General features: G+C 29.0%; 1 protein-coding gene across 1 annotated transcript; it reads right to left on the minus strand.

Annotated features, from left to right (window-relative positions):
- Positions 1 to 5,974: 5,974 nt before the first annotated feature.
- Positions 5,975 to 8,842, minus strand: LOC132946467 (cleavage stimulation factor subunit 1-like). The gene is made up of 9 exons (XM_061016476.1): positions 8,585 to 8,842; positions 8,316 to 8,515; positions 8,097 to 8,251; positions 7,807 to 8,037; positions 7,583 to 7,743; positions 7,365 to 7,515; positions 7,194 to 7,287; positions 7,006 to 7,137; positions 5,975 to 6,528 (listed from the first exon to the last, which is right to left on the minus strand). The coding sequence occupies exons 1-9, from the start codon at positions 8,659 to 8,661 to the stop codon at positions 6,413 to 6,415; spliced, it is 1,317 nt and encodes a 438-aa protein (XP_060872459.1). The 5' UTR covers positions 8,662 to 8,842; the 3' UTR covers positions 5,975 to 6,412.
- Positions 8,843 to 14,112: the final 5,270 nt, after the last annotated feature.

Below are 14,112 nucleotides of genomic sequence, written 5' to 3' on the forward strand. Positions count from 1 at the left end.
TGATTCACGATTTAAATTTACCACCAAATTTAATCCAAAATTAATATGCGAACGTTCATTAAACGTTTAATTTAGCCGTTATAATTAATAAACTATATATAATGCCATAATGGGACCATTGGGATCTATTTATTATTTATAGGACATAAGTATTACTGTATTAGTTAATAATAGGTAATATAAATATACCTTAATTTTAAAAATGTCGTGTAGCATTGTAGTAGCCATTAGGGTAGGTAGGTACCTATGTCGTGTGTAAGTTGTAACTTTGTAAGTAGGAGTTTTAATTTAAATAGGTATATAATAAGTATACCATAATTTCACATTTTAACTATAGGGGTGTACCTACCTATAGGCTATAGGCTATAAATTATAATAGATGGTATTTTGACGTTTTTCCCCGTGCGTTTTAGCGGTACTGGACGTTTCCCCCCTGGACTCAGGGACAGATCTGGGGGGGATGAGGGCCCAAGGCTCCCCTAGACATATTTTTTTATAAATATAATTATTACATATTAAATAACAAATAAACAAAATCTAAACTTCTTTTCAGATTGTCACTTTATATATTAAATAATTAATAATTTATTTATCACATTTATTACCTATAGGTACCTACTATTATGACAACATTTTTAAATTAAAAATTTAGTATAATATTTTATTATAATTATATTTGTGTTGTAAAATATTGTTACCCCCCCTCCAAAAAAAAAAAAAAATCTTTGCTCTGGATCCGTGCCTGCCTGGACTGAGACATGTCCCCCTGAATCAATATATATTTTTTTACACATAACAGTAGGTTCTTTCGTTTTTCCGAAATAAACGATTATCATATCCGGCATCTATCGACTATCATCATTCACGTTATGGATTTATTAGTTATTACCAATTTAAATGGTTAATGATTGATAAACCAAAGTTATGTGAAAGTATTATTTAATTATATTAAATAAAATAACCCAACCTATATATAAATTTTATATATAGGTAATTTTTTTTTGTATTTTGACATCTATCAATTATTTTTTTTTTATATTTGATTATTGTTATATTATTGTTGTAATAAAGTTATTATACAATATATACTTGTTTTTGTTGTGATTACATCTGTATATTTTATTGTTGCAATATATTTATTGTACCTACCTATTATATTTATTCATGTATTATATTGTTTAAGCATTATCACGTATTATATTAAAAATACATATATATTATACTAACGTCTACGTACAGTATTATTTTTTTTAAATCCATAAATGCCCGACTGCCGTTGGATTCACAAAAAACGGCGAACTCGAATCCATGCATATATTTTGTTGACGACGAAATTAAGTCGAATCCGGTTGATAAGTATTAAGTAGGTAGTAATTTAAATAGGTAAGTATCCGTATTCGACCTAACCTACTACATTATATAATCGGAAAAATTCGAGCAATAAAAGAACAAAATCTGTTTTTACTTTTTACCCCAAGTCAACGTTTGGTACCACCTATTATAGGTAGTAGTAGTATTATACCCAATACAAATTAAATTTGTTATGATTATTCCAATGCGGCGTTGCCACCACTTATTTCCAAACGGGATGTAAAAAGAGAACTTCGGAAAAAAAGGCGGTTCAATCAATTATTTGTGACATTTTTTATTATCATTTATTATTTATAGATAGGTATTATTTAATGTATTATTGATTTATATGTTTCTTTATGTTTACTCTTCTTCAAGTAATGACATCAAAATATTATTAATATTTATATGTAATATAAGTGTACAACGGCTGTTTGGTTATTCATATCTGTACATTATGTATCACTGTGACAATAGTACATATTATTATGTGCACATTCGTTGAAAACTCAAGAACTTATGGTTCATGTTTTTATGTTATAACCTTTTTAAAATCTAGTTACCAGCTAGATATTAAAAAAACAAATACGTTCTAGTGATTCTTAGCGATAGAGTTCATTGAATTAATATTAAATTATTAGTAGAATGCAATTAGGTAGATAGGTAGGACCTACTTAGGTATATAATATAATTTCATAGCGAATATAGAGATATAACGACACACTATAATTATCAGTATTTGACAGGCATTATTATTTTTAGCTTAAAATTGTTTTACCAAGTCTCCGTCTTCCTCAGGACCAGCTTCTATATTTAAATTAACTTTTCTTTTGTTAGCCTCCTGGTTAATGATAGGTATGCTTGATCCTCGACCATTTTCCAGAAAAATCAATAATTTTATCGGCCAAAGTGCCAACTGTGATGTCTTCATAAATTTTTTTGAAAGTCCTGAACAGGTACCTATTATATTAAATGTTTGGAAATTTGGAGATGATCTTAATTTTTAATATTTTTATACCACGAAGGTTGTAAAATCGATATTGATCTGAACAGCTTTTCATGTTGTTTTATGTGAATTATTTATGTTTACAAAAAAGTTTTAACATTAGCTAGATATTTTAGGCCCAATCTGGTCTCTGTATCATAATACCTAACCTTTCGGCTCACCGCGGTTATCGAAGTTTAGTTCGCCGGCCTTGGTTATTTTATTAAGCCATTGTCTAATGGTTTAGACTCTAGACTTATCGTTATAATATTTTAGTATTTAAATTTTATTTTAAAGTACCTATTTTACAATAGATATAGGTACGTATGTATAACCTAGTGATTAATGTATACACATAAAATATAAATAGGTACATAATGCATATAAAGATAGAACCTAGAGGTAAACGTGGAGTCGCTGTAAATAATTGTAATATCAACAAAACTATATACAAGTCTTTTTGTTTTAAAAAGGACAAATACATAGATATAGATAAGATATGCATACACGGCTCGCTACACTTTTTATAATATAATACCTAGCCGGGTTAGCCACCTGGGTGTGACTTTTATTTGACAGTATTCTAACACTTAATTTACTTTAGTTTGTTTAAGGCTGCGTTATCGGTAGGTACATTGCATGTACGATGTACCTACATAATATTATAAGGCTACAATTTATATGGGTGCCATATTATAGTACATATTATGCCTATCTTCATTATACTTAGGTAGGTATTATATAACGCTCTGGAGCACAGAACTAACTACTTTAGTGCATATCAAATTACTGAATAATCTTTCATAGTTTCATATATTATTATTTTTTAAATCTATGGCTATAACTATGTATATGTTATGTTACTTATGTTTTATATATTCAAATAAAAACAAAAAGGTGGATAAGTGGATGTCGCCCTGCTGTACAGTAGGTTACAAGTGGGTCACTGTAATGGATGGTGTTAAATTTGAATTCAATGATATAATATCATTGTATAAGAAAAACGATTCTGAGCGAAAACGGTCAGTCAGTCTATGATAGGAGCCTATGAAATAAGTATATTTGATGATATTATTGTGAATAAAGTTATATATATATAACCTATTTACGTGGAGCCTTTTTTTAAATTTTCAATCATTAGCCATAAAAGTTAAACATTTTATACATTTTATACATTTTTAACTAAAAAATAATTAATAAATTATAAATTTGATAAATGTTGTCAAAATTGGAACTTTAAATGCTTATAAAAAAAAATTGTGCCTATGTATTTTTAATATTTTTCAACTGCTATTAGAACGATATATCAGGAGCCTTATATTAAATTTTCACGCATCTTTACCCAACATATAAAATTTTATTGATATTTAAAGAAAAAAAAAATAAAAAAATTGAAAACTGACAATCTTCGTAAACAGCTCAAAAAGAGTCAAAATATTTTCAAAATTGTATGGTGTATAGAAAATGCTAATATAAACATTCAGTGAAATTTTCAAGTATCTACAGTCATTCGTTTTTTAATAACAATAAAATAAGAAAATTGTTACATGAGAAATCGAGTGAATATCAAATGTTGTAAAAATATAAATTTCAGACGCTCATAAAAATTTAATTAAAGTTTCTTGTAGACAAACTTATGAGTAATCTTATATTACATTTTCAAATCTTAGATTTAAAAAGAAAATTTTTATGAATTCTCAACTCAAAATAATTTGCTAATTTTCGTGATTTTTCCGTATTTTGTCAAAATTTGAACTTTAAATGCTTATAAATAAAAACTGTAATTAAGGATTTTTAATTTTTTTCATCTGCCTTTGAAACAATAACCTAGGAGTCTTCTATTAAATTTTCAAGCTTTTTTAACCAACAAATAAAATTTTATTGATATTTATAGAAAAAAAAACTAAAAAAAATGGAAACTGAAAATGTCCGTAAACAGCTCAAAATAAGTCAAAATATTTGGAAAATGTTATGGTGTATAGAAAATGCTTAAATAAACATTCAGTCAAAATTTCATGTTCCTACAGTCATTTGTTTTAGAGTTACACCAAAAACCAAAATCGATTTTCTCAAAAACAGATTTTGCGTAAAAATTCCCGTTTTTCCTTAATTTTTCTTTTGTTTTTCACATCGCTTTTGAAAACTACTGAGAAGTTTTTACTTTTGACCCCCCCAAAGTACCAACTAGATTCACTTTCCTATCAGAAAAGTTACTGTTGAAGAAAATCCAAGCATTTTTACTGTCCTGAAAGGTGATGACATACACAAAAAAAAAAAAATAAAAAAAAAAAACACACATCATTCTAAAATCAATACATATTCATCACTTCGCTTAGAATCTAAAAAACTATTTTTTACAATATGAACTTCAGCTGAAAGTCACGAGTTCAGTATGAGCTCTATCTCAAAATAATAGTACAATTAAAAAAAGATGGGAAAGTGCGTGTCACTCTGCTGTACAGTAGGTTAGAAGTGGGTCACTGTAATGGATGGTGTTAAATTTTAATTCAATGATGTAATATCATAGTATAAGAAAAAAACGATTTTGAGCGAAAACGGTTGAGCCGACGGTGATGATATTATTGTGAATAAAGTAATTTATATTATTATACATAACTTAAATATTTACGTGGAATCTTGTTTTAAATTTTCAATCTTTAGCTATAAAAGTAGAACATTTTATAATTTTTTAACTACAAAATAATTATTAAATTTAAAATTTGATACAGTTTGTCAAAGTTTGTGCCTATGTATTTTTATATCTTTCAACTGCTATTTAAGCAATATATCAGGAGCCTTGTATTACATTTTGAAGCTTTTTGGCTCAACAAATAAAATTTTATTGATATTTACAGAAAAAAAAAAACTAAAAAAATTGAAATTTAAAATTGTTTGTAAACAACTCAAAACAAGTTAAAATATTTTGAACATTTTATAGTGTATAGAAAATTCAAATATAAACAACCAGTGAAAATTGTATGTATATTAGAGTTACACGAAAAACCAAAATCAATTTTGTCAAATTGGAAATTTTTATTTTTGACCCCTTATAAGTACCAACTAGATTCACATTCCTATCAGAAAAGATACTGTTGAAGAAAATTTAACCACTTTTACCATCCTAAAAAGTGATGACAGACACAAAAAAAAATATCATTGTAAAATTAATACATTCATCGCTTTGCTCAGAATCTAAAAATATTGCATACAAGTATAGTATTATAGTTTCAATTAACTCATAAATAAAATCAAGGTAGGTAATTAAATGCAAATATTCAGTTTGTGTATTTTTTCATTGAGTTTTTTTTTTGCCCCTAAGGGGGGATTTATCCTGACTAATCCCTCCCAACATTTGTTTGCCGCTGATCATATGAATATAACAAAAATGTCAGAAAGCGACAATCAGTATTGGTAGGATGCATTGTTTATAAATACTTCTAGTTTTTACCATACAGTTTTTGATTTAGGATATAGGATCAAAGGCACGGGCTAAGGTGTTTTAGCTTACTTAATCAACCACCATGACTTTTACAAAGTGGTAGAGCGGGTTATCATGATCTGTAGCCACTGGCAGATCATATTATAGCCAAATGATTAAGGAAAATATATATTATTCAAACAAAAAGTTAAATATCTGAATATAAGTTGATATTATTTATTCAAAATTCCTTTCAGTTTGATAATAGAACAATTCACTCTATAATTAAAGCTTACTACACAAATTGAACACAGATTTACTAGTTGTATGTTTGTAAGACGGTATCAACACAAGTGTGTGATGCACTCTCAAAATCATTTTTTACTAAATATTTATACTCATTTTAATTTTTAATAATAATATAGTACCAAGTTATACATTTTTTAAATGTAATTATTAACTATTACACCAAAAAATTCCATACACTACATAATTTTAAATGTTGGAAATATTATTTAATTAAAAATGTACATTTCAATGAATACAAACAATATTTATATATTTTATATCACTAATTGTTATTTTTACTAATGTACATTAAATGTTTATTCAAAATTAAATAAATAAATAGTTTTTAAATAAAAAAAAAACTATTTAATCTATGCTCCAATCAAATGTTTTCTATACCAAAAACGGGCTCTAAAGTCGTCTGAACAAGTCAAAAATGCAGCTGAATTTGGAGAATGCACAATTGAACGAATAGGTCCATTATGGCCTGCAAAGTAATTCACAATTAAAACATTTTAAGAGGTAGCTACACAGCCATTTGTTGTCTTCGTCTTACAAGTGAGTAACATAACAGAGAAAGCGTTTAGCTGTGCTAGTTTAAAAATTAGAGTGAATCCACCTATTATGAAACTTGATGGTAAGTATATTATCTGTGTTTTTATGTGGTTTTTTTTACGATAGTTCAATTTTTTAGTAAGTTATGTGTATAGAATATAGCATAAATTAAAAATTTTCATAACTTACTTAAAAATTGTATTATTGTAAAAACCCACACCCAAACACAGATAATGTTCTTACCATCAAGTTTCATAATATGTCAATATGCTCTAGTTTTTAAAATAAATGAATTAAACGTGATCTGCTGAGCGTAAATTTGCTATCTTATGCACTTGTCAAACGGAGACAACAAATATCTGTGCAGCGTCCTCTTAATAAAATAAATACATTTGACAAAACAAATTACCAAGAGATAAAAGTTGCTGCCGAGAAGCATTGCGTGCATTCCATGCGCACAAAGATGTTGTGGCTTCATCTGGAAACATGACATACTCCTCAGTATGATTAAACAATGCTTGTGTACGATGTTCTTGTTTTCCTATTTGGAAAAATTAATTATTTAAACAGTTGTAATGAAAAAAAACACTAGTTTACCAGTTGTTCCAGCTCCAGTATATGCAATCAGACATCTACTAGTGGATAACTCCCAAAGTTTCACTAAAGAATCTTTGCCTGATGATAAGATGTACTACAAATGATAATAGAAAATTATTTAATATAATGTTTAAAATAAACATATTTATAAACATTTATAAACATTTTTACCTTTCCATTTCTTGAAAATGTCACAGAACACACTTGACTGCCATCATGCGCTTTTTCAAATGTGTTAACACATTTATTAGACACAGCGTCCCACAATTTAATTGAACCATCTCGACTAGAAGACACAAAGTACCTGGCACTTGGTTCATACCTAATACATCATAATAAGCAATACAAACAATTTAATAGGTATTACACATAAGATCATTTTTGTATACTTTATTGATGTAACAGGACCAGTATGTTGATGACTAGGAAGTGAACAAACATAACATTGAACTGTATTTATATCATAAAGCCTTATGACTGGGCTATTGGTGCCCATTACTATAAAGTCTCCAAGGGGATGAAAACTTATACATGTTATAGGTTCGACATCCTGTAATGTTGTTGTATGCGGTTAAAATAATTTGAGAAAAGTAAATGTGATTATACATCTTACGTTAATTGTCTTGAAGGCTTTCTTCACAGATGTTTTTGAATAATCAAAAAGTTTAACATGACAATCTCGAGAGCCCGAAGCTAAAATTGGCTTGTTAGGGTGGAACTCTAAGCACGTCACTTCTTCCAAATGATCATACAAAGTCCGAATTACTGGATGTCCTTGTCCTTCTTGATTATCAGTACTGCCAATATCATGTGCTTTAGCCAGCATTCTTTCAACATCCAAAATCTATAAATGTTATTTTAATAAGTCATTACATTTTATGTTATACTATACAATATAATTACTTTGATTGATGCATCACTGCTTCCTGTTGCGATTAACTGTCCATCAGGACTAAATGCACCAGCCCTACAGGCTCCTTTATGGGATGTTACGTATACAGTTTCATACAGTGACGGTTCAGGAGCAGTACACATAACATTAGTTTCAAATTCTAAGTCTAATCAAATCAAATACAGAATTTAATACACCAATATATGTGACATATAAATCATTAAGCATACCAATGCCTGGTCCAATTAACATTTGCTGAATTGGATTTAAGTTTAATGCTTGTTCAGATTCTTTTTGTCTATCGGTTTCATGTTGTAAACCTTTTGTCACTACACTCATGAGTCGATCCGATGGAGAACAAGGTGGATCAGCATTTACTTGGGCAGCTAAGCTTGAAGCAATTGTGGAATGGCCATCATAAAAGAGTTGACTAAACAAAATTGAAATGAGTTTAAATAAAAATACTATAGTTTATATTTTACAAGGATTTATACTTTACCTTATTATGAGTCTGTATAAATGATCTCTATTCTTAATACACATTTCAGGTTTGCAATTATTTATATCACTCCTCATCTTAAATGTCTATTGAACTCAATCTCAAAACAGAAACAATTTATAAACAGTAACACAATATAAAATTATTATTCGAGTATTTTTTTAACCATACTTTGCATCATTTATAAAACTGTAGTCTGTAGAAAATTATTGTTTACATATACTTATAAGTTATAATAATGTTTGGCCGGAACGGATAAAGTTTGAAATGTGATAACACTATCAGTTTTGTACATAGAGTCACGGAGTACGGACTACGGACTACCACGGTATACGGGAACTACCTACGTACCTACGTCCAAAACTGAAAACACGAATAAAATACATAAGTATTCTGTAACTTTTTTCATGAAATAAATTAAATTTCATATTTTTTTTTGAATGGTCACCAATTATTAATTACTATGTTGTTTTATCCTGTGCTATTACTTACCGCCCTAGTATCCTAATAAATTTGATTCGTATCGAAATTTCTAAAAAAATTTAAAAACAGTTTTCACGTTAAGACTATTCACCTAATTGACTTATTTATATTTGCAAACCCTCCTTCCTTAAGCCTATTTGGACATACCTATAACCTATGTAATTATAGATTAAATACTACAGCCAGAGCCGTGCTAAGGGGGTGGCAAATGGGGCAAGTGCCCTAGGGCGGCCAAACTTGTAACATTTTAAAGGGCGGCAAATTTTTAAATATGTATGTTTATTAGGGGCGCCAAATATTATTACCCTGGGGCACCAATGAGAGTTAGAACGGCACTGGCTACAGCTTTGGGGCATGGTGAGAAAATCTAATACAAATAAAATCCAAGCGTTCCACTATTGTCCACTTCGACGACTCTCCAATATTATACTCCACCAGATTTCTCTAACCTATGTTATAATGATTACTATTTAAAAACTGTAACCGCACACCAGTCACCAGTTAATCATATATAACCAAAATAAAACCATACACTATATGAAAATTTTAAAATTTAATTTGTTTGTACATTTTAAAATACTCACAAGTCGCTTTAAAATTAAAATATAATAAAAAGCCCATGAGGTTGCATAGATAATAATCTTACCTTTAGATTTTATAAGAGGTAAATTCACTCTAATTTTTAAATTAACGGACCTACAAGTGTTCTGAGCGTAAAATTTGCTATGTTACGCAGTCCGAACTTTTAAGACGGACTTGTGTCATTATATTATTATATTATCGGTTGACGAAATAACTTTGAACACAGGATAACGACATTTTATCTTTATTTTTGGCAGGATGAAAGACTGCCTATGAATATGAGGGCGTTGACATTGTCTCCTAGTTTATAATTTGTTATTGAAGTATATTTATTATTGCATATAGGTACTATTATAATAGGAATCATTTATCACAAAATATTTGTTTTTTAAATCTTTTACATACCTACGCGTAAACTACCTAATGGCGCTACAATGATGTATAGAAAAAAAATAATTTTTAAATGTTATTTTGTCATGAAGGGAAACGAGTCCAAGCATTTCTCTAGCCCCCAAGGTTTCGTAAATTTGCGCTTAAACCACCTGTGATCTGTGTAGCTCCAAAAATATATTTCCTTAGTCTCTACTACCACGGTCTTATGTTATACAGGTGTTTTATCTTATTAGTATTCGTGTTATCTATATTACTTTAATGTACTCGGTGTACCTAACCTATGGCTGCAGCGTCGTATAAGTTTCCACACCACCTAGCTTATTAAACGACATTATATCACATCATTCATGTTGTTTAAAAGCATGAGGTATTATACGTGGCGCGTTTTTTTTATTGTGGTGTCCCCTGTAGGCCTAATCCACATCGCAAGCAAGAACATGCGAACGCCGGTCGACTATAATAATATTGTAATTTACATATAGATTGGTACAGCGAAAACTGCACTACTCTTGTATAACATTTTTCGTTATTTATACATCGATAAAACATACTTTAATATAAATAAACAAACATCAAATTTATCGTTGAATAGGTTTATTGTTTTAATTTCAAATTTTTAATTTTGTCGCAACACAGCATTCGCACATTTTTGGCTTACTATAGCGTTGAATTTTAGTGTCTGGAAAGGCGAGTTAGGCTGCTGGCACCGAGGGATTTCTATTTGTCACATACCATTATATTATGTCCAAGAGGAGTAAAAATACAGTAGTTTTAAATCATTGGGATGATATCCCCCGATCCTTATTTAAAATTCAACACTGTCCTAATATTATAACTATAACTATATTATGATTACTATTATTATTATATTTTATCATATTTTATTACCTATTTACCTATATATATTACATTTTATTTATTATTATTTAGAGCTTACCAACCTAGTATTACCTACCTGTTTCTTAGAAAGTCTCCTATGACTTACTATTTCTATTGGGCCTCTTTATTCAACCTGTTTTAAATATCGTGATACTCATTCATAAAAATGTTTTTACCGTCCTGGAACAAAGTGTTTATTTTGAGTGTGTGACGCCGGCCGGCGATAGTGGGTGATATGTTTGGTGTGGAGATGAAATGGCGAGGGGACGACAATATTAAATAAATAAACATTTTACAAAATTCTTAATACATAAAATCATCTTACTTGGTTTAGGGCGTTTAGGTGTCTATTATCTATAGTTTAGCTTACTTATGCGCCGACCAAGACATATATCAAAATAATTCCTTATCGTCACTTGGACTTAATAACTTTTCTATAAAGCTTGATGTTGAAACATTGTAGGTGCATAAAAATATTTCAGTCTTCAGATCTGTGGCCTGAGAGATATAATCCTTCGTTAATAATTGCATTCATTGTTGAAGAGCGTCGTGCGGCTATGAATCTAAAAAGTGTAATTGTTTCATGTTGAAAATAAAAATAACTTATACTTTACGAACGAAAAGAAAGTTAAAAAAATTAAAAAGAATATAGGAAAACTTTTAGAAAATAAAAATTATAACAGTAATTGGAAAAATATAAATATTATTAACGAAAGTAAAAACTGATGTATTTTGAGCAAAATTAAAACGGTAATAACATTAATAAGAAAATTAATAACTAGACGGCATAGGTACTATTGAGCCAGCATATCCATTATTTATAATAATACCTATATAATAAATATGAATAACTTGTTTGTGTACGTTTGTTTATATTGTGTTTGTGGCCAACACACGATACAAAAAATTAATACCAAATAGGTATACATATAGCTCTCCACTAAGGCCACAGAACAATACTAAGGCTTAAAAAAAACAAAACTTCAAGAAATTAACGATCTAAGTCTTCCTGTTTAAGAGGACGCATGTGTTGTCTCCGTCTTATACAAACGCGTAACGTACCAAATTTACGCTCAAAAATTCAAGTTTTATGCCGTTAGCTTAAAAATTGTAGTGAATCGACCTATTATGAAACTTGATGGTAAGAACATTATCTGTGTTTTGTTGAGAAGTTTTATTACGATCTTTCAATTTTTAAGTGAGAAATAGCGTGTATAATAAATGTAAATTAAAAATTCTCATAATAACTCACTTAAAAACTGAATTATCGTAAAAAACTTCTAACAAAACACAGATAACGTTCTTACCACCAAGTTTCATATAGGTAAATTTACTCTAATTTTTAAGCTAACAGCATAAAACTTGAATTTTTGAGCGTAAATTTGGCACCTGTTACGTGTTTGTTTTTTTTTAAGACGGAGACAACACAGCGGGTGTTGCGTCCTCTTAAAGCTATTCTAATTCTACATAGTTAAAATTAGTCAGAGTTAAAAAGTACCAACTTAGCTGAATAAAATCAATTGTAATGAGATTATTTAAAAGTTCTTTATAATCGTGGGCGGACCACGTCGTCCGGAAGTCTGAACTAGCATTCATTTAAATAAATACAATTTACTGGCCGAAAAGTTAAAGTTATCAAGTAGTGAAGTAGTCACAAGTATTTACTGTTACTGTTTCACAAAAATATTAAAAAAATATAGGTAGTAACTGGTACATAAATATACATTTGAAATTATTGTTAATAGATATATACAGTGTTAAGGGGAAATTATACAAGAAATCTTAATAATTTGTGCAATCCTAAAAATATTGGTCTAGTACGCTTCTAATAATTGTAATATAAACTCTGCTTACCGGATTTAATAGTAAAATATAGTTAAAATAATGGCCCAATTATCGTAAAGGTTAGGTTAAAAATTGGGCTCAATTTTTAAAAAAAGGGTTATTCTGGCCCAATTCTCGGATGCCCTTATGATAACTGTACTTCCTATCAAACTTCGATGAATTAGGTAAAATTAATTTATCTTTCTATATTGTAATTCGTTTTGTTTCAGTTGAATTAATATACTATAGGTAATACAAAATTACAATGACTAATTTTATGATTTCCCACTTCTTATTTCTGAACATATTTTTGACGTTAATACAAAAAACTGGTATTATAGATTCAAAAATTAATGCTATAAAGTCAAAGTAAATTCAATATCGTTAATATTGGTATTCGTCTTTTTTGTGTTTACATTAACAATTTCGGAATAGGCATGCCTAGAATTAAGAAACCAAATCATAAATGTAACATTGTTATTTTGTTCATATAACTATATAAGTATCTATATACTTGTTTGATTTTAAAAATAGGTGTAACTATATTTGTAAACACCTGTATTTATAGGTACAGGTACTTACGATTTTTTTACTAATAATTATTAATTACAATAGTAGTTACCTCCTAATAAGTAATAATATATTATCTGTAACCAATGGCAACCGCCAACCATTTAAAAGCATTCAATTTTTGTGAGCCACTTTTTAAAATGCAAAATTAAAAAAATTGGTTTTAGGTGTACGGACCTACATTTTCGGGTAAAGGATTACCTTATGTATCAAACTTTATAAACCATGGCCCAAGAGTGTCATCTTTTAATGTCAACAAACATTTTTAATTCCATATTACATAGCAGAATATATAATTTTGAAGTAGGTACTTCGATGTATAAATATCGAAATTTGGACGAGCAGTTTATGAGTTTTAAGTATAGGTATTTAAGAGGACGCTACAGCCATTTGTTATCTTTGTCTTACAAGTGCGTAATATAGCACTACATAATATAGCGTAAATTAAAAATTCTCATAACTCACTTAACTGAATTATCGTAAAAAACCCTCATACAAACACAGATGATGTTTTTACCATCAAGATTCATTATAGGTCGAATGTCGATTCGCTTCAATTTTTAAACTGAGTAAAACGTGATCTGCTAAGTGTAGATCTGGGATGTTTTGCTCTTGTAAGACGGAGACAACAAATATCTGTGTACGTACACTTAGAAAAGGAACGTTTTGCAGAAAAACGCGATTTTCGATCGAATATTTCATAGGGAATAATCAAGGTTAGCCAAAAATCAACTTCACCGTTCGACTTCCCGACATTATTATTTATTTATTCTAAAATCAATACCTAACTCGATTTT

The sequence above is a fragment of the Metopolophium dirhodum genome, chromosome 6, assembly GCF_019925205.1.
Source record: "Metopolophium dirhodum isolate CAU chromosome 6, ASM1992520v1, whole genome shotgun sequence".
Taxonomy (NCBI): Eukaryota; Metazoa; Arthropoda; class Insecta; order Hemiptera; family Aphididae; genus Metopolophium; species Metopolophium dirhodum.